Here is a 27,525-nt window from a genome sequence, read left to right as displayed (position 1 = left end):
TATAATGAGGTAGATTGTGAGGTTAGGAGCCCATCTTGTCATACCAGGGAACCATTCAATAGTCACATAACATCAGGGTAGAAGCTGTCTTTGAGCCTGGTTAGAATGTACTTTCAGGCTTTTGTAGTTTCTGCCTTACGGGGGAAGAGTGAAGAGAGAATGTCTAGGGTACAGTAGATGGGAGTCTTTAATTACGTTTTCTGCTTTCCTGGGGCGGTGAGAAATATAGACAGAATCCATGAATAGGAGAGTGTTTTCCATGATGTGCCAAGATGCGTCCACAACTCAACTGGGCACTACAGTAGCATTCTAGTTAGTGCGATGCTATTACAGCTCAGGGCATCGGAATTCAGAGTTCAATCCCAGTGTCCTCCGTGCATCCTCCCTGTGAAATAGGTAGGTTTTCTCCAGGTCCTCCAGTTTCCTCCCACAGTCCTATGATTAGGTTAGGCGTAAATAGGGTTTGTCGGGATTCCTGGACAGTACAGCTTGAAGGGCTGGAATGGCCTATTTTGCGCAGTATCTCTAAATAAAAAAATAAATAAATAAACTCTGGAGTTTCTTGCAGTCAAGAGCAGTAGTTGCCTTACAAAGCTGTGATGCATCCAGATAGGATGTTTTCTATGGTACATTGATAAAAATTGGTAAATATCGAATGGGATGTGCTAAATTTCTTTAGCCACTTTACCAAGTAGAGGATTTGATGAGCTGTTTTGGCTGTGGCATCTACGTTTTCTTAATTTGTTAATATAAATGAAAATTGAAATAGTGGAGGATCCTTAAAGGCAATGGAATTAAAGGGAAAGAAATAAAATTGCATATACTGGAATCTAAAACAAAAAGGAAATGCAGTAAGAACTCAGCCAGTCTAGCAGCATCTATGGAAGGAAAAAACAGTTTAACATTTCCTCAAAACTTGGGGAAGTGTCCTCAGAGCTGAGAAAGGGTCTCTGACCAGAAATGTTAACTGGTTTCTCTTGATACAGATGCTGCTTGACTGCTGAGTTCTTCCAGCAATCCTGTTTGCCTTTAAAATTATAAAGGATCTTATAGTTTTCTCAGTTTTGTATAAAAATCATTTGGAAGGTATGAACAACAACAGATATCTTAATCTTCAGTCAGCTGTCTTGTTTCTGCTTAGTCTTCATTAGTTTCAGACAACAAAAAATATGAGCAGCATCACCTCATCATTTACGTGTAGATGGGGAAACAGTAGAGAGGGCAAGGGGGAACTGTGTGGGTTAAGTGGTGGATGGTTGTCTATGAGCGTAAGAGCAGGAGGACTTTCAGTCCCTTGTGTCTGCTCATAATCAGTGAGATCATGAACTTTTACATAAAGCATATTCGTACACATATCCCATCTTCTCAACTTCCCTTAATATCTTTAAAAAAAATTGATCTCTTTTCACATTCATATATTTAGCAATGCAGCCTCCACAATTCCACAACTTCACAATTGCAGCATTCTTAAGGCTCACTATCTTCACTATCCCCTTCTTCTCATCTCTATCCCTTCCTTATAAAATACCCAAGGCCTGACAAAATGCCTACATTATTTCTTGTTGTCAATGATTAGTTCTGATTAAAATATGTTTGTCCTGAATATAATGTTAAATTTTATGCTGATGGTTTTACAACTTAAAATAATTCAGAGGTCTCATCAATTGTGGAATCTCTTTCAAGGGGATAAAAAACACTTACAGCCATCCCAGAAATCAGGTTGACATTATTTTAATGTTAATAATATAAGTATTTATCAAACTAACTTATTAAATGCTCTAAATGTTGTTATTTTCCTCTTTCCAGGTTTGTGATTGGTGCAGTATCTCCTGCTGTGGTTGTCCCATGTATGTTGCTCCTTCAGAAAGACGGCTATGGGGTTGAGAAAGGAATCCCAACACTAGTAATGGCTGCAGGCAGCTTTGATGATATCGTGGCTATTACAGGCTTCAACACATGTCTTGGGATAGCTTTTTCATCAGGTATGTTATTATACTAAACAAAGACTTGTCAGCTGTCAAACAGAGGTCATATAGAGCCCCAAACTCTCATATACTGGCTACTGGTGTCGAGTGTGGATAGTGTAGAAGACTGTCACAGGTTAGAATGGGACATTGAAAGGATATAGGGCTGTGCTGAGAAGTGACAAAAGGAGTTCAATCCAAAGAAGTGTACAGCAATACACTTTGGAAAGTCAAACTTGAGGGCAGATTGCTCAAAGTTGATACTGAAGTTGATAAGGTAGTTAAGATGGCAAATGGTTTGTTACCTTTCATTCGTCGGGGGGTGTTAGAGATAGGGTTTTTTAATCAGAGAGTGAAGGGTGCATTGAACATGCTGCTCAGAGTGTTAGTAGAGGCAGATTAGGGACATTTAGTGACTCAAAGGCACATGAATTAAAAAAAACTCTTGAACCAAAGGTGATAACTTCGCTCAACTTCACTTATCCCATCTCTGAAATATTCCCACAACCTATTAACCTCACTTTCAAGGACTCTTCATTTCATGTTGTCAATATTTATTGCTTATTTATCTAATTTACTACTAAAACTCTCATGCTCTGTCTGTCTGGTTGTGACCTCCAATTAGCGCAAACGGTGCATTACAGCGGCACTTTTTTTGGCTAAATCGAATTACGGGTGAGGTGCCAGAGGATTGGAGAGCAGCTCATGTTGTTCCGTTGTTTAAAAAAGGATGGAAAAGTAATCCGGGAAATCATAGGCCGGTAAGTTTGACGTCGGTAGTGGGTAAGTTATTGGAGGGAGTATTAAGAGACAGAATCTACAAGCATTTGGATAGACAGGGACTTATTAGGGAGAGTCAACATGACTTTGTGCGTGGTAGGTCATGTTTGACCAATCTATTGGAGTTTTTCGAGGAGGTTACCAGGAAAGTGGATGAAGGGAAGGCAGTGGATGTTGTCTACAGGGACTTCAGTAAGGCCTTTGACAAGGTCTCACATGGGAGGTTAGTTAGGAAAATTCAGTCGCTAGGTATACATGGAGAGGTGGTAAACTGGATTAGACATCAGCTCAATGGAAGAAGCCAAAGAGTGGTAGTAGAGAATTGCTTCTCCGAGTGGAGGCCTGTGACTAATGGTGGGCCACAGGGATCAGTGCTGGGTCCATTGTTATTTGTCATCTATATCAATGATAATGTGGTAAATTGGATCAGCAAATTTGCTGATGATACAAAGATTGGAGGTGTAGTGGACAGTGAGGAAGGTTTTCAGAGCCTGCAGAGGGACTTGGACCAGCTGGAAAAATGGGCTGAAAAATGGCAGATGGAGTTTTATACAGACAAGTGTGAGGTATTGCACGTTGGAAGGACAAACCAAGGTAGAACATTCAGGGTAAATGGTAAGGCACTGAGGAGTGCAGTAGAACAGAGGGATCTGGGAATACAGATACAAAATTCCCTAAAAGTGTCGTCACAGGTAGATAGGGTTGTAAAGAGTGCTTTTGATACATTGGCCTTTATTAATCAAAGTATTGAGTATAAGAGCTGGAATGTTATGATGAGGTTGTATAAGGCATTGGTGAGGCCGAATCTGGAGTATTGTGTTCAGTTTTGGTCACCAAATTACAGGAAGGATATTAATAAGGTTGAAAGAGTGCAGAGAAGGTTTACAAGGATGTTGCCGGGACTTGAGAAACTCAGTTACAGAGAAAGATTGAATAGGTTAGGACTTTATTCCCTGGAGCGTAGAAGAATGAGGGGAGATTTGATAGAGGTATATAAAATTATGATGGGTATAGATAGAGTGAATGCAAGCAGGCTTTTTCCACTGAGGCAAGGGGAGAAAAAAACCAGAGGACATGGGTTAAGGGTGAGGGGGGAAAAGTTTAAAGGGAACATTAAGGGGGGCTTCTTCACACAGACAGTGGTGGGAGTATGGAATGAGCTGCCAGACGAGGTGGTAAATGTGGGTTCTTTTTTAACATTTAAGAATAAATTGGACAGATACATGGATGGGGGTGTATGGAGGGATATGGTCCGTGTGCAGGTCAGTGGGACTAGGCAGAAAATGGTTCGGCACAGCCAAGAAGGGCCAAAAGGCCTGTTTCTGTGCTGTAGTTTCTATGGTTAAGAATGAGGGGAGATTTGATAGGGATATATAAAATTACGATGGGTATAGTTAGAGTGAATGCAAGCAGGCTTTTTCCACTGAGGCAAGGGGAGAAAAAAACCAGAGGACATGGGTTAAGGGTGAGGGGGGGAAAGTTTAAAGGGAACATTAGGGGGGGCTTCTTCACACAGAGAGTGGTGGGAGTATGGAATGAGCTGCCAGACGAGGTGGTAAATGCGGGTTCTTTTTTAACATTTAAGAATAAATTGGACAGATACATGGATGGGAGGTGTATGGAGGGATATGGTCCGTGTGCAGGTCAGTGTGACTAGGCAGAAAATAATTCAGCACAGCCAAGAAGGGGCCAAAAGGCCTGTTTCTGTGCTGTAGGTTTTCCATGGTTTCTAAAATGTGCTAACTTACAGAATGCAGGTAAAGTTCAGGGTTATATTCGTATAAAATTGCTCATTCGCCAAAAATCAACAGGCTGGCTTTCACCCGAGATCCGATCGACCATCATGGAAATCGGGACGCGCCAGCCTGACGCATGTGCACAGCCAGCCTCAGCAGCGACACCTACCGGAGCAAAAGGGCAGGGCAGCTCTGTTTCGCGGGATCACATTCCGCTAATCCCCACCATCTACATGTGCAGGATTGGGACAGATCTAACTACCACCCATCAATAAGAGATAATAAAATCTTATTGTAATGATGTACTTCGAGACACCCATAAAACCCTTTGCTGCAGTCAAAGGACAGCGGTGACTATATCACATCCATTTAGGAGAGTGCCAACCACATCATCTAGAATAATCAGCATCCTTTGGTGTTAGTTCTTCATATCTTCTATCCAGCACTAGGGTAAAAAAAAGATGGTCAGCCTAATTATGCCGCATGGAAAGAGAAGGGGGATATTATGATGCTAAACATCGTTGGGAAGTGACAAGGTGAGGGAGAGAACAAGATTCGGATGAGACCAGGGCTGCATGACTCCAGGATCAAAGAGTCAGGACAAAAAAGATGAGAGAAGAAGAGAGGAGAGGCATGCACGTCTCAAAAATGACAACAACTGGCATAGAAGGAGGAGAGATGAAGAGACAAAGGAGCTGAGAAATGCACGTCTCCAGAATCAGAAACAAACAACAAACAGCGGAAGAGATGAAGTGACGGGGGATGAAAGGACTGCATGTCTCCAGAATGACAACGAGAGGCATGAGGGTGGCAGATACACCAGAAATGATGCCATCAAAAGTGTCCTTCATTAAACGAGGAGGAACTATATTTGCTTTGCTACGCATCGTTCTTCTTTAATAAACTGAGGTTTTCTACTTCAGTTTCCAAAGCAAAGCGATACCAATATCATTCAGGAAAATTTAATGTTCATTCTGGTCACATCAAAGCGCAGTACCCTTCTCTCAAAGGGTGCCCCAACGGGTCACCCCGTTGTCTAGTTTATTATTTATTCCTTCTTTTTGTATTTGCCCAGTTTGGTGTCTTTTGAACACTGGTTGAATGCTCAAGTAGGTGCAGTCTTTCATTGATTTTATCATGGTTATTATTCTATTATAGATTTATTGAATATGCCCAAAAGAGAATGAATCTCAGGGTTGTACAGTATATGATGACATACAGTGGTATGCAAAAGATTGGGCACCCCAGTCAAAATTTCTGTGACTATGAATAGCTAAGCGAGTAAAAGATTAACTGATTTCCAAAAGGCATAAAGTTAAAGATGACACATTTCTTTAATATATTAAGCAAGAAAACTTTTTTATTTCCATCTTTTACAGTTCCAAAATAACAAAAAAGAAAAAGGGCCCAAAGCAAAAGTTTGGGCACCCTGCATGGCAGTACTTAGTAACACCCCCTTTGGCAAGTATCACAGCTTGTAAATGCTTTCTGTAGCCAGCTAAGAGTCTTTCAATTCTTGTTTGGGGGATTTTTGCCCATTCTTCCTTGCAAAAGGCGTCTAGTTCTGTGAGATTCTTGGGCCGTCTTGCATGCACTGCTCTTTTGAGGTCTATCTAGACATTCTCGATGATGTTTAGGTCAGGAGACTGTGAGGGTCATGGCAAGACCTTCAGCTTGCACCTCTTGAGGTAGTCCATTGTGGGATTTGAGGTGTGTTTAGGTTCATTATCCTGTTGTAGAAGCCATCCTCTTTTCATCTTCAGCTTTTTTACAGATGGTGTGATGTTTGCTTCCAGAATTTGCTGGTGTTTAATTGAATTCATTCTTCCCTCTACCAGTGAAATGTTCCCCGTGCCACTGGCTGCAACACAAGCCCAAATCATGATTGATCCACCCCCATGCTCAACAGTTGGAGAGGTGTTCTTTTCATGAAATTCTGCACCCTTTTTTCTCCAAACACCTTTGCTTATTGTGGCCAAAAAGTTCGATTCAAAAGATTCAAAGGAACATCTAAGCAAGTCTGATGCATTTTGGAAACAAGTCCGGTGGACTGATGAAGTTAAAATAGAAACTGGTGTTTCCATATCAGCCTGTGTTGCAACCGGTCAGTATACTCTCCACTACAAATCTATAGAAGTTTGTCAGGGTTTTAGATGGCTTGCCAAATCTTTACACATTTCTAAAAAAATTAGAGGTGCTGCTGTTTAATGGACCGAATAAAAACCCTTTGAAATAATGATGATGAGGAATTTAAAGTTGTTGACCCTCTCGAGCTCTGATCCTCCAAAGAGGACTGGCTAATAGACACTCTTCCCTACAGGCTATGCAGGCGCTGCCATGCCACTGGAATTTTCTTTTATATAATGAAATGTTAATATAATTTTGAAATCTATATTAATATAATTGTGAAATATTCTAATTAATTGTTTTAATGAATATAATCCATAAATTTTCTAAATAGTAAACATACCGTAAAGTTTACTTTGAACCATTTTAGAGCTTCAACATATTTACATTGTCAGAGTTTCAAGTTACAACACTGTTACAAATTGTAACAATAAACACTGAATGGTAGTCAGTAGCTCATTGTCAATAAACCGCCCGCCCGCTGAGCACCAACGCTGACAAATTATGGTCACAGTATCTTTGTAATACCATTTACTGGAGTGTCAAAGTGAAAGGTCTGCTTGTATCTAATTTTGCACCTGTTACAGGTTTCCCCCTCTATCTGAAAGTAGAGTGTTCCTACAAAACCCTTCGTAAGCCGAAATGGTGTAAAGTGAAGAAGCAATTACCATTAACTTATATGAGAAAAATTTTTGAGCATTCCCAGCCCCAAAAAATAATCTACCAAATCATACCAAATAGCACATAAAACCTAAAATAACACTAACATATAGTAAAAGCAGGAATGATATGATAAATAGACAGCCTATATAAAGTAGAAATAATGTATGTACAGTGTAGTTTCACTTATCAGAATCAGGAAGATTTAGCCAAAACTGATTTATAGAAAAAAACCTGCCCGTGCAAGGCTTCATGGTAGTCTTTCTTGGGGTAAACACAAGTTTAAAATGGGTGCCTTTTTTCATAAAAGCGAAAATCCTCTTCAGATTTCTTTCGGTTAGCGAAAACAGGTACTAATGTAGGTCTTTCGTAAAAGCGAAGTGGCGTAAAGCAGGGAACACCCTGTATTTGATTCATTCAGTGTGTGTGTAATCACTTGGATAATAGATTTCCTGACGATGAGTTAAGAGAATGACAAGCTTTTGACTCTGTTGCTATTGAAAATACAACCAATTTTGAATTTGGGAAAAGAGAATGTTTTACAACTGACAAAAAAATACTCAGCTACTATTACAAACCACGACAAAAGTGTGCCTCAAAAATATCACAGTAGTACTGTGATTTCAAATTTGTCGTTTCTGAGAAAATTAATTTTGGTTCAATTAAGACATTCACTGATATGTTGAACTATGTGCTTATAAACAAAGAATTTGAATAAATTGTCCATTCTTGCTGACATCGTTGGAATATTTGAAGCTTCTAATGCTGTGAACATGGATTCAGTCTTATGAATTCAATCAAATGTAAATCCAGAAACAGACTAGAAGTGGAACATTTGGATGATCTAATGAGGATTACACATATCTTTCATCTGGATATGAAATTAATGCGGACAGTGTTTATACACAATGGATTTGTAATAAAATCAGATGAGAAAATGTTTATGAAATGTGAAAGATTTTCTTTGTTATACTGTGTTTCATTACACCCTTCAATTAATAAATAGAATCAAAAGTATGTATTTTTCAATTTTCATTCCAAATATTTATAGTATGCGTATTACAAAAAGTATTTAAAGTGTCACGCAGCTTTCAGGCCATGTAACAATTTCCTGCTCAGAGCAATGGTTGGTCCATATAGCTGCAAAAGTAATTAGAGGTAACATTGCTCATGGACCTCCTTTTTCCTCCGTTTATAGTCAATAATCGGTTCCTTGGTCTTGCAGACATTGAGTGAGAGGTTGTTCTGGCACCACTCAGCCAGGACTTCAATCTCCCTCCTATATAATAATTTGTCACCACAAATCAAATGACAAATCATAATGACAGTGGTTTCCTGGCAAACTTAAATTCAGCCTTGGAGCTGTGCTTCGCCTCACGTTCATAAGTATAAAGTGTAGAGCAGGGAGCTAAGCATACAGCCTGTGGTGCACCTGTGCTGATGGTGATTGTGGAGGAGATGTTGTTGTCAATCCGAACTAACAGGGGTCTGCAAGTGAGAAAATTGAAGGTCCAGCTGCACAAGGAGGTATTGAGGCCTAGGACTGATCGATTAGTTTTGAGGGGATGATGGTATTGAATGCAGAGCTGTAAGCAATGAAGGATATCCTGATATATGCATCTCCAGAGCCAATGTGATGGCATCTGCTATTGAACTGTTGTGATGGTAGGCAAATTGGAGCGGATCCAAGTTGCTCCTCAGGTAGGAGTTGATATGTTTCACCATCAACCTCTCAAAGCACTTCATCACAGTGGATGTAAGCGCAACTGGACAATAGTCATTGAGGCAGGTTACCATGTTCTTCTTGGCCACCAGTATAATTGAAGCCTGCTCGAAGCAGATGGGTACCTCTGACTGCCAAAGTGAGAGGTTAAAGATATCAGTGAACACTCCATCCATTTGATCAGCACTAGGTACGCTATCTGAACCAGATGCTTTCCATGGGTTCATCCTCCTGAAGGATGGTCTCACATCAGCCCTCAGAGACTAAAATCACAAGGTCATCGGGGTCTGTGGTAGTTTGTGAAGGTGCTTCCATGTTTTGTCGGTCAAAGCGTGCATAAAATGTATTGAGCTCATCTGGGAGCAAAACCTTGTTGTCACATATGTTACTTAGTTTTACTTTGGTAATAGCATTCAAACTACAACAACTGTCTAGTATCCTTCTTTGATTCCATTTCAGTCCAGAATTGCCACTTTGCGAGTGAAATAGCTTTCTGGAGGTTGTACCTGGATCTTTTGTATTTGGTTGCCACACCTGAATGCCATTGATCTGGCCTTCAGTAGATTGAGGATCTCTTGGTATATCCAAGGTTTCTGGTTAGGGATGACTCTAACTGATTTTGTGGTGACACACTTGTCCATGATTGACTTTATAAAGTCTGTGACTTAACATGGAACAGGGGCTACAGGCACAATTTTAAGTTAATACATCACATCCCAGTTCGCCTTGGATCTCTATCTTCAAGGCACGCAAAATCCAAAGTGAGCTGGTTAATTGGATTCAAAATTTGTGATAGGAGGTAGAGTATCATGGTTGAATGATACTTGCCTGATTGGGTGTGATCAATGATAATCTGAGGGGATTAGAGCTGGGACTATTGTTGTTTGTGATACAGATATATTAACCATTCGGATATGAATGAAGCAGATGATGAATACAGTTATAACAAACATTTTGTAAACCCTTTATAATTACCTGGTTTTCTGTATTAATTATTCATAAAATGTGGTCTGATCTTCATCTAAGTCTGCCTAACCTATTAACACACAAACAATTGTACTTCTTGTCAATACTGAGTACACCACTTAAACAATCACAGTCAAGGTTCAAAAAAGTATGTGAACCTCTGAGGTAATGCCTTTGACAAAAGCTATTTGGAGTTAGGTGTTCCAATCAATGCATGCCGAAGGAAGTGAAGAAGAACCCAAAGGTAACAGCAAAAGTCCTGCAGAAACTCTGTAGAACTTGCTAAAATATCTGTTCATGTGTCCACTATAAGAAAAACACTGATCAAGAATGGTGTGCATAGAAGGACACCATGGAGGAAACCACTGCTTTCCAAAATATAAACATTGCTGCATGTCTCAAGTTTGCAAAAGACCACCTGGATGTTCCACAATGCTTCTAGGACAATGTTCTGCAGAAAGATGAGACAAAAGTTGAACTTTTTGGGAGAAATGTTTGTTTGGAGGAAAAGGGGCACTGCACACCAACACCAAAACCTCATCCCAACTGTGAAGCATGGTGGAAGGAGCATCATGGTTTGAGGCTGCTTTGCTGCCTCAGGGCCTGGACAGTTTGCAATTATTGAGGGAACAGTGAATTCAAAGTTGTATCAAGACATTTTACAGGAGAATGTCAGAGTAGCATTCCATCACCTGAAACTTAATAGAACCTGGATGATGCAACAAGACAATGCTCCGAAACACAAGAGTAAATCAACAACAGAATGGCTTTAAAAAAAAAAGAAAATTCATGTTTTAGAATGACCATGTCAGAGTCCAGTCCTTAACCCAATTGAGATGCTGTGGCCTGACCTGAAGAGGGCTGTTCACATAAGGTATCCCAGAAATATTGATAAACTGAAACAATGGTGGAATGGTCTAAAATTCCTCACCACCATTGTGCAAGTTTAATCAGCACCTGTAGGAAATGCTTGGTGGAGGTTACTATTGTTAGAGGAGGTTCTACCAGTTATTAAATACAAGGGTTCACATACTATTTCCAGCCTGGACTGTGAATGATTAAAAAATGTGTTCAATAAAGACATGAAAGGTACAATTGTTTGTTATTAGTTTAGGCAGATTGCATTTGTCTATTATTGTGACTTAGCTGAAGAATAGACCACATTTAATGAGTAATTCAGAAAACCAGTTAATTGCAAAGGGTTTACAAACTTTTTCTTGCAACTGTGTGTATGTGAATGACATGAAAGTTGGTGGTGGTGTGGAAAATGAAGAATATCTAATCCCACAGCAAGATATGGATCAAATGGAAAGTTTGGTGGGCATTGGTAGATGGAATTTAACCCAGACAAGTGCAAACTGATTTCGGTCATCGGATTGCGCAGAGGGAGAAATAGTTTAAAAGAAGTGAGCAGGGGCAATTGGTGCATTTTCTCTGCCACAGTTCCTGAGGAGACATTGGATTGCACATAATTAGGCAAGATTCAATAAAAATAAGTTAGGTTTAAGCAGACCGGCCATTGTGTGAGTGGGTCAGTGTTGAATAGGGAGTTGAGGAGTTGGCTCATCAAGGCTTCAACAAGAGGCGTAGATTGTAAGTAGACTTTTATTTTCATTATTTACTTTTTTTTTCTTTCTTTCTTATTACACATTTAGAACAGTGGAAATGCCAGGAAAGATAGTGGAATGCTCCTCCTGCGGGATGTGGGAAGGCAGGGAGACCTTCTGTGTTTCTGGTAACTACACCTGCAAGAAGTGCATCCAGCTGCAGCTTCTTACAGACTGTGTTAAGGAATTATATCTGGAACTGGATGAACTCCAGATCATTCAGGAGGCTGAAGGGTTGATAGACAAGATATACAGAGAGGTAGTAGATGCAGGACTCAAGTAACTGAGGACCATCAGGAAGGGGAAAGGGAATAGGTAGCTAGTGCAGAGTACTGCTGTGGCCGTTCCCCTCAGCAACAGGTATATCACTTTGGATACATGGCCTAGCAGAGGAAAATTACAGTGATCAGATCTCCGGCACTGAGTTTGGCTCTATGGCTCAGAAGGGAAGGTGGATCAGCACATGGAGTTATGATATTGTAGCTACTTGGTTGCAGGAGGGGCAGAACTAGCTCACTATTCCAAGGTTCTGTTATTTTAGACATGATAGAGCGGAAGGGATTAAAGGGGGAGGGGTGGTATTACTAGTCAGGGAAAATGTCACGGCAGTGCTCAGTCAGGACAGACTGGAGGGCTCATCTAGTGAGGCTTTATGGGTAGAACTGCGGAATAAGAAAGTAACACACATAAAAATTGCTGGTGAACGCAGCAGGCCAGGCAGCATCTATAGCAAGAGGTACAGTCGACATATTGGGCCGACTATACCTCTTCCTATAGATGCTGCCTGGCCTGCTGCGTTCACCAGCAATTTTTATTGTGTTGCTTGAAATTCCAGCGTCTGCAGATTTCCTTGTGTTTGTGAGAATAAGAAAGGAATGACTTTGTTAATGGGATTATATTATAGATCACCCAAGAATTCTTTGCATTTAGAGGAGAAAATTTGTAGGGAGATGGCAGACTTTTGCAAGAAACATAAGCTTATGATAGCAGGTGATTTTAACCTTCCATATATTAATTGGGACTCCCATACTACAAAAGGGCTGGATGGGAAAGAGTTTGTCAAATTTGTTCCTTAATCAGTGCATAGAAGTCCCAACTAGAGAAGTGCAATACTGGATCTCTTATTAGGAAATGAGACAGGGCAGGTGACAGAGTTTGTGTAGAGGAACACTTTGCATTTAGTGATCATAATGCCAAGGTAATTATGGAAAAGGATAGGAATAGAGAAAGCCCAATTTTGATGGAATCAGAAAGGATCTGACAAGTATGGATTGGGATAGGCTTTCTGGCAAAGGTGTACATATTTAGTGGGAGGCCTTTCAAATGTGAAATTTTGAGAGTACAGAGTTTGTATGTTTGTCAGAATAAAATGCAAAGATAACAGGTTCATGGAACCTTGGTTTTCGAGAGATACTGAGGCTCTGGTTAAGAAAAAAAAAGGAGGTGCATAGCACATTTTAGGCAGGCAGGAACAAATCAGGTACTTGAGAAATGCAAGAGAACACTTATGAAGGAAATCAGGAGGACTAAAAGAAGACGTGAGATTCCTCTAGCAGACTAGGCGAAGGAGAATCCTAAGGGCTTCTACAGATACATTAAGAGCAAAAGGATAGCAAAGGACAAAATTGGTTCACTGGAAGATTAGAGAGATAATCTATGTGTGGAGGTGAAAGAGATGGGGGAAATCTTAAATTAATTTTTTGCATCTGTACAGTATTTACTTGGGAACAGATACGGAGTTGTGAGGCAATGTGACAGTGAGTTCACAGACCATATACAGATTACAGAGGAGGAAGTGTTTGCGTTCTCAAGGAAAATTAGGGTGGATAAATCCCCAGGGCCTGACAAAGTGTTCCCTCAGACTCTGTGGGAGGCGAGTGCAGAAATTACAGGAGCTCTAGCAGAGGTATCCTTAGCAACAGGTGAGGTGCGGAGGATAGCTGGTTTTCCATTGTTTAAGAGGGGCTCTAAGAATAAGCCATGAAATTATAGGCCAGTGAGCCTGACATCAGTTTTGGGAAAGTTATTGGAAAGTATTCTAAAGGACTGATCAAGTATTTGGATAGACAGACATAGTTAACATGACTTAGTGTGTAGTAAATCATGTCTAGCCAGTCTCATAGAGTTTTTTTTTTTGAGGAAGTTATCAGGCAAGTTGATGAAGGCAAGGGCAGTGGATGTTGTCTACATGGACTGTAGCAAGGCCTTTGACATGGTCCTGCATGGCAGTTTAGTCAAGATGGTTCAGTTGCTTGGCATTCAAGATGAAGTAGTAAATTGGGTTAGACGTTGGCTTCATGAAAGAAGCCAGAGAATGGTAGTAGATGGTTGCCTGTCTGACTGGAGGCCCTTGACTAGTAGTGTACTGCAGGGATCAGTGCTTGGTCTGTTGTTGTTTGTCATCTATATCAACAATCTGGATGATAATGTAGTGAACGGGATCAGCAAATTTGCTAATGACACAAAGATTGCAGATGTAGTAGGCAGCCAGGAAGACTATCAAAGTTTTCAGCAGGATCTGGGCCAGCTGGAAAAATAGGTTGAAAAATGGCAAATAGAATTTAATGCAGACAAGAGGGAGGTGTTGCACTTTGGGGAAACAACCAGGGTAGGTCTTTCACAGTAAGCAGTGAGGAGTGCGGTAGAACAGAGGGATTTGGGAATACAGATCAATAATTCCTTGAAAGTGGCGTCACAGGTAGACAGGGTCATAAAGAAAGCTTTTAGCACACTCGACTTCAAAAATCAGTATCTTGAGTACAGGAGTTGGAATGTTATGTTGAAATTGTATAAGATGTTGGTAAGATCTATTTTGGAGTATCATGTGCAGTTTTGGTCACCTACCTACAGTAAAGGTACAGAGTAAGATTGAAAGAGTGCAGAGAAAATTCACAAGGATGTTGCAGGGACTTGAGGACCTGAATTATGGGGAAAGGCTAAATAGGTTAGGACTTTATTCCCTAGAATGTAGAAGATTGAGGGGAGATTTGATAGAAAGATATAGATAGGGTCAATAGGCTTTTTCCACTGAGGTTAGGGTGAGACTACAACTAGAGGTCATGGGTTAAGGGTGAAAGGTGAAATGTTTAAGGGCAACATGAAGGGGAACTTACTCAGAGGTGAGAATGTGGAACAACATGCCAGCGCAAATGGGGGATGAGGGGAGGATGGGGAAGGCATTCTTGCCTTCATAGGCTAGGGCATAGAATATTAAAGTCGCGATGCCGCGTTGCAACTTTACAAAATACTGGTTAGACCACATTTGCAGTATTATGGGCAGTCTTGGTAACAATGCTATAGGAAAGATATAAACATGTTGGAGAGAGAGTAGAGGTAATTCACCAGCATGGTGACCAAAGATCTCTGAATGTAGCAGCATAGCTAGGTGTTTACAGAGGTTAAAAAGGCAGGTAGGATACTTGACTTCATCAGATCAGGTTCAAGTTCAAGTTTAATTCACCCCTAGATGAACACCCATGAATACAGCCAAATGAAACAGCCTTCCTCCAGGACCAACAGTCATGTACAGCACAAGGTACATATCACACATATAATACAACAAGTAAACATACAGTCACACAAAAAATGTAAAAATGTATTATATTATACATCAACCAGGGGACATAATATAACAGCAGGGAGATTATTATATAACTTTAGATATTAAAAAAACAAGTTGGTCAATCCACATCTGGCATAATGTGTGCAGTTCTGGAAGGTCATGATTATTCAAAGATTCAAAGTACTTTTGTTATCTAAGTATGTACACAATATACAGCCCTGAGATTCATCTTCCCCACAGACAGCCATGAAGCAGAAGAAAAGAAAACCACAGAACCAAAGAAAAACATCAACACCCCGACATACAAAAAAAACATACAAACGGCAACAAAAAAAAAGCAAGAAACACAGAACATAAAATTCAAAAGTGTCCAGGCATATTCAGTTCGTTATGTGCATGCCACTCTGATCAAAATCGCCTAAAACAGCAACAAAAAAAGAAGCAACCAGAAACACATCATTGCATGAACTACAGAGTCCAATCCACAAATTGTGTCAATTAAACCTAGCTGGAGACCCAGAAACCCGGCACCATCCTCCAACAGCATCGAGGGAGAGAGACCATTCAAACACAGGGGCCTTCCTCCAACAGCAGTGATTGATGGCTGCTGCCAGAGGAAGGTCCCTGTGAACATCCCCTTGCCAATAGCTTTTCACTGCCTCTCAGTACATGTGACAATAATAAACCAATACTAATACCAAATGGGATTACTATTGTTTGATCAGGGTGCATCTGTTGAAATGAATAAACAGTCGATGTTTTGGGCTGAGACCCACCTTCAGGACTCCTGAAGAAGGGCCTAGGCCTGAAATGTTGACTGTTTTTACATTTCCATGAATGCTGCCTGACCTGCTGAGTTCCAACAACATTTTGTGTCTGTTGCTTTGGATATCTAGCATCTGCAGACTTTCTCCTGTTACTATTAGATGAGTACATGACGGGTGACATGCACACACACTGGGCTGATAGGTTGTTTCCATGTTGACTGATTGACATAAATGCATTTAACCTAACACAAATTAGAGAACTGCAAGTAAAAGTATTTGTTCTTCTCTCTGCAGCTAATGTTCTGCATTAAAGTCAGTAGTCATTGGATATGCCAGGTTAACCTGACTCTTCTCAGAGAGAGCATTTCCTAAACATTAACTCTGTTGTTCTGTCCATAGTTGCTGCTTAAGCTGCAGTGTTTTTAGCACTTTCAGATTTTATTTTAGGCATCTAGTAACTGCCATACCTTGCTTTTAGGTTTTTGGAATTATATGCTCGATCTCTACTTCACGTTGAACATCCACACCTGCTCTGTAAATAGGCCCCACATGTACGTGTGTGAAAGTCTAATTTATTGGTAAATATGGCACGCCAAAGTCAATAGAAGGTCTCTGATAGCAAGAGGTTTCTTGGACTAAATAAACCTAAATAAATATTGACTATTTCTTTGTAATCTGCTTACCAGTTCAAATTGGGTACCCGCTGGCCTCAGAGCTGACTCATTGCTTCCTTCTGTTTTTTCAGAATGTTGCTGTTGCAGCATTATTCCCTAGGTTTCTGACAGAGGAGGAGATCGTTGGCCCACTGTATGGAAGTGCTTTCTGCTGCTTATTGCTCTCTTACTGGACAAAGCTGGAATCAATTGTAGAAACTTGCAACTAATGTCTGTGTTAGCTGAAATAACTTGGCTCAATGTGAGCATTCAGTTGTGACAGGAAATGGATGTCTTGGATCTGGAGGACAATTGGGAACTTAAATGGAGAAAGGGCAAATGGGGATGAGCAGGGGTTCTCAGTTTGCATTTATATGGTGCCTTAAAACTTAATATCCCAAAACGTTTCACAGAAACATGATTGGGCATTATATAGCAATTATATAGCATCAAACCATGCAGACAAAAATGGAATTTTAATGTCTAACAAACAGACTGTCAAAACCAGAGGATATTGGGCATAAAATCCCAGAAACTCTGCCCCAGATTGTTGAAATAATGGATGTTATTGGTGCTTATATGCAAGTGGCCAGAATTAGAGGGACTTTTCAGTGTAACCAGGAAAAATCAGAAGTTTAGTGAAAAGGAATTATATGTAGTTAACCAATTTATTCTTGATCTTTAAAGTGATGCAGATAGAAATGTGGGCCAGGATGAGAGAGGAAGCACTCCCTTTGAAATGCTGAAGGGGAAGGAGAGAGAGATATGTCAGGTTCATGGTGGAAGCTGGTGGAATGGAAGGTTGGAACCTCAATCTTGCTTTGAATAGAAAGGGAAAGGGTGAGAGCAGTAATGCAGGAAATAGAGGAGATGTGGTTGAGAGAATCCGGTCAACAAAGGCTGTTCCATGTAGGCAGCAAATAGACAGGCATAGCTTGGGCCTACGTATGTGAGTTCTTGTAACTCTGCCTTTGATTTGAAGAAAGGGAAAGTTATTTAAAGGAGGAACAAGTTTAGCCATACTCTGCAAAATACTCTGCAGATGCTGGGGTCAAAGCAACACTCACAACACCCTGGAGGAACTCAGCAGGTCGGGCAGCATCCGTGGAAACGATCAGTCAACGTTTCAGGCCGGAACCCTTTGTCAGGACTGAAGAGGAAGGGGGCAGAGGCCCTATAAAGAAGGTGGGGGGAGGGTGGGAAGGAGAAGGCTGGAAGGTTCCAGGTGAAAAACCAGTAAGGGGGAAAGATAAAGGGGTGGAGAAGGGGAAGCGGGGGGGGGGGGGGATAGGCAGGAAAGATGAAGAAGGAATAGGGGAAAGCACAATGGGTAGTAGAAGGAGGTGGAACCGTAAGGGAGGTAGTAGGCAGCTGGGGGAGGGGCAGAGTGAAACTGGGATAGAGGAAGGGAGGGGGAGGGAATTACCGGAAGTTGGAGAATTCAGTGTTCATACCAAGGGGCTGGAGACTACCCAGACGGCATATGAGGTGTTGCTCCTCCAACCTGAGTTTAGCCTCATCATGGTTTCCCTTCTGCCATCATCAATGATGCCCTTACCTACATCTCCTCCATTTTCCACACTTCAGCCCTCACCCCATCCTCCCGTCACCACAACAGGGACAGAGTTCCCCTTGTCCTCACCTACCACCCCACCAGCCTCCAGATCCGGCACATTATCCTCCGCAACTTCCGCCACCTTCAACAGGACCCCACCACTAAGCACATCTTTCCCTCTCCACCCCTCTCTGCTTTCCACAGGAATCGTTCCCTCTGCGACTCCCTGGTCCACACGTCCCTCCCCACGGATCTCCCACCCAGCACTTATCCCTGTAGGTGTAAGTACTACACCTGTCCCTACACCTCCTCTCTTGCCACCATTCAAGGCCCCAAACAGTCCTTCCAGGTGAGGCAACACATCACTTGTGAATCTGTTGGGGTCACCTATTGCATCCGGTGCTCCCAATGTGGCATCCTCTACATTGGTGAAACCCGATGCAGATTGGGGGACTGCTTCGTTGAGCACCTCCGTTCTGTCCGCCACAACAGACAGGATCTCCCGGTTGCCACCCACTTCAACTCTGCTTCACATTCCCATTCGGATATGTCCATACATGGCCTCCTCTACTGCCATGATGAGGCTAAACTCAAGTTGTGAGGCAATACCTCATATACTGTCTGGGTAGTCTCCAGCCCCTTGGTATGAACATCGAATTTTCCAACTTCTGGTAATTCCATCCCCCTCCCTTCCCCTATCCCAGTTTCACTCTGCCCCTCCCCCAGCTGCCTACTACCTCCCTTACGGTTCCTGCCTATCCCCTCCCTCACCCCTTTATCTTTCCCCTTACTGGTTTTTTGCCTGGAACCTTCCAGCCTTCTCCTTCCCACCCCCTCCCCCTGCCTTCTTTATAGGGCCTCTGCCCCTTCCCTCTTCAGTCCTGATGAAGGGTTCCGGCCTGAAACGTTGACTGATCATTTCCACAGATGCTGCCTGACCTGCTGAGTTCCTCCAGCGTGTTGTGAGTGTTGCTTTAGCCACATGAATGAGGATAATGGGTTGGGGGGGGGGTGCTGGTTTGTCCCCTGCTCCATTAGAACATAACAAAATAGGAAAAGAAGGAGATTACTTAACCTTCTAGTCTGCCCTGCCATCAAGGCTGAAGTGCCCCGGGTCTCATTTCGTCGATGTTGAAAGAAGTGAAGAACCATAAGACCACCAGGGTGTGGATGGAGGCATTGAACAATTGAACATCTTTGATGAAAATGGGTCTGTTGGGACCAAGGAACTAAAAGCCATCAAAGTTGCAGAGATATCATAGGGTAGATATAAGTGGGAGGGGTATAAACAAGGTCAAAAGAATAGAGTGAATAGAAGCAGATAGTTTGGTCCCTCGTGTCTGATGTGCAATTCATCATGGAACAAGTTCTGTATTAACTCCACTGACCAATACTAAACTAGGCATGACAACCCGATGATGATGATTAACTCCACTTCCTTCACCTATCCCTATAACTGTTGATTCAGGCACATAAGTGTCCAGAAATCCACCAACCTCAATCTTGATTGTAGTCATTGACTGAACATTCACATCTGGCTGGTAAAAACACAAGGCAACCTGTGTATTGTAAACTGGATATTGCACTGAAAGGAGGAATTAGGTTTCATAGGACATAAGAAATTAATGTAGGAACAGACTGCATGGCTCATGTAATAAGATAGACTCCTCGTATGATAAGATGGACTCTTAACCTTCCAATCTACCTTGTCATGGCCTTGCATCTTATTATTTGTGGGCACTGCACTTTCTCTGTAACTGTAACACTTTATTCTACATTCTGTTATTGTCTTCCTTTGTACTGCCTCAATGCACTGTTGTGATGAAATGATCTGTATGGGTGGCATATGAAGAAAGGTTTTTCACCATATCTTGGTACATTTTACAGCAATAAACCAATTTACCATCATTCCGTGAAACTGCTCCCAATTTCAATAAAACCACTGCCCAATTTTAGAACATTGAACAGTACAGCACAAAAACAGAGCATTTGAGCCACATTGACTGTACTGACCAGTGATATCAATTTATGATAACCCTACCTACCTGCACATGGTCTATACCCCTATGGCCTGCCTGTTCGTTCGTCTGTCTAATGTCTCTTAAACATTGCTATCGTATCTGTTTATGTAAAAAAAACCACCTCAAGAATCTCCTTTAAACATCCCCTCTTACCTAGAAGCCATAGAACATTGAACATTACAGAACAGTACAGATCCTTTGTCCATGATGTTATGCTGGCCTTTTAATCTACATGATCAATTTAACCCTCCCCTCCTACATGCTTCTATCATCCATGTGCCTAATTAAGAGTTTCTTAAAAGTCCATAATGTATCTGGCTCGACCACCACCCCTGGCATCTCGTTCCAAACACTTAATCCTCTCTGTGTAAAATACTTAGCTCTGATATCCCCCTATACTTATATCCAATCACCGTAAAAATATGCCCCCTCCTATTAACCACTGTGCCCCCCCCTTGAGAAGTAGTCTGTAGGTGTCCACGTGATCTATGCCTCTTACCCTCTAAGTTTTGACATATTCATCCCGGGGGGGGAAAAAATTGACTGTCTATCCTGTCTATGCCTCTCATAACTTTAAATACTTATATCTGAGTATTGAGTGTAGGGTGATTATATTTTGTAATTTTCAAAATATGTTTTTTAAAATATTGCATTTTTAATTTTAAACAGAAGGGAGAATTATTGAGCTGTCACATAGGACATTCATTAATATTTAGAGAAGAATTCCTTTTTGAAACATGACAAACTCCAAAATAAATCTAAGGCCATGCCTTGTCATATTTTTCTACTGATATTTATGAAAAATTCATTTATTTTAAATAAGCAACTGCAATGGAAATACACACAAAGTGCTGGTGGAACGCAGCAGGCCAGACAGCATCCATAGGAAGAAGCACAGTTGACATTTCGGTTTGCAAGGGAAATAGTTTATACATCACATGTTTGAAAGAATGTATAGTATAATTTATACTGTAAATCTATTGATGTAAAATTGCCAACTATGTGGCTGATTCTGCTATTAATTTTGGCATTCAAGGTATGTATAATTTAATTTGGAAGTGAATTAATTGAATTCCACTTGTTTCTTAAGGTTCAATGACTTCCAATATACTCAGGGGATTCCTTGAAGTTCTCATTGGGGTGGCAGCAGGAGCTGCAATTGGATTGTTCCTTCGATATTTTCCTAGCAAAGACCAGGTAATGCAAAGTAGGATTATTATAATCCTGTAAGATAATATTACAATCATTATATAATCAAGAAATCACAACTGCTCCTATACCTTATGGTCTTATAGAAGTGGAGAAGTAGATAAATGAAGATAAATTAGGTATGGAACAGTAGTTATTTTATCTGTGTTGCTCTTAGCATAATTAAGGACTTGCAGGAGACCATAATAATGAACCAGCCATTCCTTCTTCTGTACTTGCAGAAAGTGTGCTCCTGAGCACGTTGCATTATTATAACAAAAATCTGCTAACAAACTATATTATTTTAAACATGGAAGGTCTTCCTGCATCCCTCCGATAAAGAAAATTAAGCAGGATCTGTAAGGTTCATGAAATGGTTTGATGCAATTTGCTTGACTTCCCTGAGGATAAAAGCTGAATAAAGAGGAGCTAGTTGTGATTTATTTGGATTTCCAAAAGGCACTTAATAAGATGACACATAGAAGGTTACTACACAATATCTTAATGTGAAAAAGTGACCGGGCCGGACTTGGTAGCTGGAATGTAACGTGAGAACATGTGAGAAGGGAGAATGTAAAAGCAAATTATAATTTTTAAAGTGTAAGACTACAAACTATTATGATATTATGGGGATCCTAGTACAAGTTCTGCTCCTGTGAACTGTTCATAACCTGAACATTTTGTAAGCTGCAAATCAAATTTCTACAGAGCAGAAAATGCCTGCAGTCTCTCACTAGCTGGCAAACTGCAAATTGAATCAGATAGTCTCCCAAACACTCATTCATATGTGCAAGCTGTACATACATCATGCGCTTATAAACTAAGCACGACCTGCGTACGAAGCACAAAAAGGCTGGCATGTAGGTACAACAGACAATTAGGAAAGCTAATGTAATATTGGCTGTCGTTGCATGGGGCATTAAAATACAAACAGGAAACTATTGATACAACCTTCAGGGCACTGGTAAGACAGAATCTTGACAATTCAGTCTTAAGTATATCATATTTAAGGAATGATATGTATCCACTGCAAGCAATATAGGCAAGCTTCAGTAAGTTGATTCCTGGGATAAAAGTGGATGAAAAATGATTGAGCAGGTTGGGACTATGTTCATTGGAGCTTAGCAGAATGAGAAGTGATCTTACTGCGTAGACGGTTTGGATAATTTGGATAGACAGACTCTGATTAAGAAGAGAGATCGGCCACACGAGGTTTTTATTTCTTGGAATGCAGGAGAATGAGAGATGTTTAAAATTATAAAGTTATAAATAAAGTGGATAGTAACAGTCTTTTCCCCACAGTAGGGGTGACCCAAACTAGTGGGCATAGATGTGGGATAAGAGAAAAGATTTAACAGGGACCTGAGGAGCAGCTTTATCACCAGAGAGTGGTGAGTATAAGGAACAAGCTGACAGAAGTGGTTGAGGCAGGTACGATAATATCATTCAAGAAGCACTTGGATAGATACATGGAGGAGTGGCGATTAGATGGATATGGGCCAAACCCAGGATATTGGGACTAGCTGGGTGGGCACCTTGAATAGCATAGACTCATTGGGCCAAAAGCCTGTACCCATGCGGTATTGGTCAATGACTCTAATTCTGAGGTGCTTTGAATGGGTTGATTTCCTCTAGAGGGGTATCTAGAATTAGAAAATGTCAATTCCAAAATAATGGTTACCCATTTAAGGTAGAGATGAGGAGGGTTTTCTTCTGAAGGTAGAAAATCTTTGAAATTTTTCTACTGAAAGCCAGGAAGAAGATGTTTGTAGACTTACAGTGCATGAAGGTAGACAAATTCTCAGGTCCTGACTAAATGCATCTTTAGACTTCATGAGAGGCTAGAGAGGAAACTGCAGAGTTCCTTTTAGAGATATTTACTTCATCGTTAGCCACTGGTGATGCTCCTGCAAACTGGAAGATGGTTAATATGTTTCCATTGTTTAAAAAGGGTAACAGGGACGAGCAAGGAAACTGGAGGCCAGTTAGGCTGACACCAGTAGTGGGGAAGTTATGGAGGGAATTCTGAGGGGCTGAATCGACTGGCATCTGATTAGGAGGATACAGCATGTCTTTGTATGTGGGAAGCTGTGCTTGTTGAACCATTTAGAGTTTATTGAAGAAATAAACAGAAAATGGAAGGTAGGGCAGTGGATATTGTTTATTTGGAATTTAGCAAGGCCTTCAACAAAGTCCTGTCTGGTAGGCTGGTCCAGGGAAACCTAGTTAGGTGGATACAAAATTGGCTCAGAGGTAAGAAGCAAAGGGTGCTGTTTGAAGGCTGTTACTTGTAATGGAGGCCGTTGACTAGCGGTGGTCTGCAGAGGTCGGTGTTGGGATCCTTGTTATTTGTTATTTAAATGAAGAATTTGAATGTGAATTCACAAGACTTAATCAGTAAGTTAAATAAATGATGCAGAAGCATTATTTAAGAAGCACTTGGATAAGTCCATAGAGGAGTAAGGCTTGGAGAGATTCAGGCCAAATGCAGGAAGTTGGAACTGGATAGGTGGGCTTGTTCAGCCAAAGGGCCTGCGTCCATGCTGCATTGCTCTCACTCTATGACTGCTTCACCGCTCCTCCCTCCTTTACTCTGCATCATTACCTTTAATTTAGCTCCAACTTCTGATAAAGTGAAGGTCTTAGATTTGAAACATGGTGGACCAGGCCTACTGCCTAAAATTAGTGCCCCTTTGCCTGGATCTGATGCAGAGGCCAATATCATTGATGTTCTGCATCATCAAGTCAGATATGTTTCCAGTATTTTCTGTTTTTAGTTCTGATTTTCAGCATCTACAACATTCAGCCTTCGTAGTAAGCTTAAAGCAGGACTGGTATTATATCATGAATGGTCTGAATCTTGCAGGAAAAATATACCCCATAAGTACCCCAGAAATTTTCCCACAAATGTAAGGGAGTGCAGATTCTCAAAATACGCAGAATGGTTTATATCACTTCACTCTTTGTTATGCACACGACCACCTTGTTCAAGTCTCCTGGTTACTATTTTAAAATTATTAGAATGATAGACTTGTACTTAACAGTGAAATTATGTCTAATCATCTGGTTTGTTTATAGTGCTATTCATCCTCTAGGTCAGAATGCAAACAATTTTAACTATTCAATTTCATTCCTACAGGTAGCCAGTTAATAAAGATTTGAATGATGGTGAATTTTCATATTTTTTAGTTATTTCATTATTTCTTATTTTTCCTCTCTCACTTTCCCCCTCCCTTTCTCTCTCTCTCTATCTCTCTCTCTCCCCCTCCCTTTCTCTCTCTCTCCCCCTCCCTTTCTCTCTCTCTCTCTCTCTCTCTCTCTCTCCATTTCCCCTTCCCCTCCCCCCCCCCCTTTCTATCTCTATCTCTCTCTATCTCCTTTTGGATTTTAAATCATCCTTTTTCACCATTGTTCCCCTTTTTTATTAATTAGTAAGGTTAAAGAGACTTAACAAAAGCATATACGGACAGGATAACCAACGAAGAAGTTCTGCAGAGAACGAAAACAAAACATACATTACTTAAACAAAAAATTAGAAAACAGCAATCAAAATTCTTTGGACACATCATGCAAAATGAGACATTTGAACATTTAGTTACAACTGGAAAGCTAGAAGGGAAAAGAAGCAGAGGCAGACAGAGAATGAAAATAATAGATGGAATAACATGATGGTTAGAAATAGGGGAGGCAACAACTACAATTCAGAGGGTCAGGGACCGTGATGGATGGAGACATGATCACCCATGCCAAACGGCAAGGCACCTGAATGATGAACAAAAGCAGAATGAGATGTCCGATGTGTCATTACTCTTGCAGAACCATTATGATCTTGTACTTTTAATATGCTGCACGCTGATATTTGGTGTAAGGAAGTCTAACAGGTCACAAATAGATTGTTTTGTTTTATTAGCATATGTACGAAGGTACAGTGAAAAGCTTGTCTTCCTTACTGTTCATACAGATCAATTCTTTACACAGTGCATTGAGTAGTAAAGATGAAACAATAGCAGAGTTCAGAATAAAATGTAACAGCCACAGAGAACGTGCAGTACAGGTAGGGAGTAAGGTACAACGTCATAATGAGATAGATTCTGAGGTCAGCAGTCCAACCCAATGTACTAGAGATCCATTCAGTTGTCCTTAACAATGGAATAGATGCTGTCCTTGAACCTGGTGCTACATGCTTTCGGGATTAAAACTGCATTCTAACAAGATTCATCTCCTTGTGTTGAAAAGGATATATAAGTTTATAATGGCTCGGAATTTGCAATGACAAAAACGAAGAAGCTATCAGCTCTCACCTTTGTAATAGAGAATTTCTGATGGCATCATCTGGAGTACGCATTTAATGCAAAAGCCCAAAAGTTACTAATGGTAATAGTCAACAGTGCAATCAGTGTAGATTGTCATATGTTTGTTAGGAAATTCACTTGTTGAAAAAGTATTCTAACATCATGCTTTGTTGTATGAGATAGTACATCTTTGAAAAAAGAAAAATAATGTAGTATATTATGTTGTCTACATGGACATTAGCAAGCCATTTGACAAGGTCCCGCTTGGGAGATTGGTCAAGAAAGTTTAGTCACTTGGCATCCAATATGAGGTAGTAAATTGAATTAGACATTGGCTTTGTGGGAGAAGCCAGAGAGTGGTGGTAGATGATTGCTTGTCTAACTGGAGACCTGTGAGTAGTGGTGTGCTGCAGGGATCGGTGCTGGGTCTGTTGTTGTTCGTCATCTTATCAATGATCTGGATGATAATGCGTTTTAACTGGATCAGCAGGTTTGTGGATGACACCAAGATTGGGGGTGTTATGGAGAGTGAGGAAGGCTATCATGTCTTGCAGCGGGATTTGGACCAGCTTGAAAAATGGCAGATGGAATTTAATGCAAACAGTGCGAGGTGTCGCACTTCGGTAGGGCTGACCAGGGTGGCTCTTATGTAGTGAATGATAGGACACTGAGGAGAGCGGTGGAACAAAGGGATCTGGGAATACACAATCATTAAAAGTGCAATCACAGGTAGATAGGTTCATAAAGAAAGCTTTTGTCACATTGTCCTTCATAAGTCAAGATATTGAGTACAGGAGATGGGATGTTTTGCTGAAGTTGCATAAGATATTGGTGAGGCCTAATTCAGAGTATTGTGTGCAGTTTTGGTCACCTACCTATAGGAAAGATGTAAATAAGATTGAAAGAGTACAGAGAAAATTTAAAAGGATTTTGCTGGGACTTGAGGATCTGAGTTATCTCTCTCTCTCTGGCTATCCATCCCATAGGATGATGATGGTTCCTTTCAGTCAGTTAGTGGGGTGGTACCCCACTCCTCAGAAAGCAACAGCATGTGCGTGAGTGGATTTTAGGTGAGTAGGGGGTTGCACAGGTCCAGACCCACCCTCTTGACATCCCCTCCCGGATCCAGCGGCATGGTGGGGTCCGAGATGGCTGGGGGAAGTTCTGTTGCAGTGAATGGCCAGACCAAGCTTCGATGCAAGGGATGCCCTTTCCGCGCTTCACGGCTCGTGTTTGCTAGTTGGCCGTTGACCCTACGAGAGGGTTCATCCGCCCTTTAACAGGTCTTGTTTTTCATCCTACAGGGTGTCTAGCCACCCTCCTCACCAGGCAAGCCTGGTGGGGGAGCCGGTTTAGTCGCTGACCACCCGACCATGCGACAGGTAGTCCTGGGTTACATGGTACCAGTAGCACTCAGACGAGTGACCTGACTAGAGTTGAGTTGTAAGGAAAGATTGAATAGGTCAGGACTTTATTCCCTAGAATGTAGAAGATTGCGGGGAAATTTGATAAAGGTATACAAAATTGTGACGGTATAGACAGGGTAGTTTTTTTCCACTGAGGCTGGGTGGAACTAGAACTAGAGGTCTTGAGTTAAAGGTGAAAGGTAAAAAGTTTAAGGGGAAGATGAGGGGAAACTTCTTCATTCAGAGGGTCTTGAGAGTGTGGAATGAGTGCATGCAAGCTCCATTTCACAGTTTAAGAGAAGATTGGATAGGTACATGGATAATGGGGAAATGGACGGTTATGGTCCCAGAGCAGGTCAATGGGAGTAGGCAGTTTAAATGGTTTTGGCAGACTATATGGACTAAAGGGCCTGTTTCTGTGCTGCACTTTTCTATGACTCTACGACTCTGTATGCAGTCTATTTCACAATTCTATGCATTATAAAATTAGATGTTAAAGTACCTATTTTAATTCACAA

General features: G+C 41.1%; 1 protein-coding gene across 3 annotated transcripts in view; it reads left to right on the top strand.

Moving 5' to 3' along the window:
• The window catches only part of LOC140196781 (sodium/hydrogen exchanger 9B2-like), a 167,497-nt gene that overhangs the window by 107,022 nt on the left and 32,950 nt on the right, over window positions 1-27,525 (top strand). For all 3 annotated transcript variants that reach the window (XM_072256558.1, XM_072256557.1, XM_072256559.1), the window contains exons 7-8: window positions 1,807-1,982; window positions 21,212-21,318. In XM_072256558.1, the coding sequence (XP_072112659.1) occupies window positions 1,807-1,982; window positions 21,212-21,318 (283 nt within the window). The remainder of the gene's footprint in view (window positions 1-1,806; window positions 1,983-21,211; window positions 21,319-27,525) is intronic.

This window comes from Mobula birostris, chromosome 4 (assembly GCF_030028105.1).
Source record: "Mobula birostris isolate sMobBir1 chromosome 4, sMobBir1.hap1, whole genome shotgun sequence".
NCBI lineage: Eukaryota > Metazoa > Chordata > Chondrichthyes > Myliobatiformes > Myliobatidae > Mobula > Mobula birostris.
The sequence above is the reverse complement of the archived record's forward strand: the minus strand, read 5'-3'. Positions and strand labels throughout refer to the sequence as shown.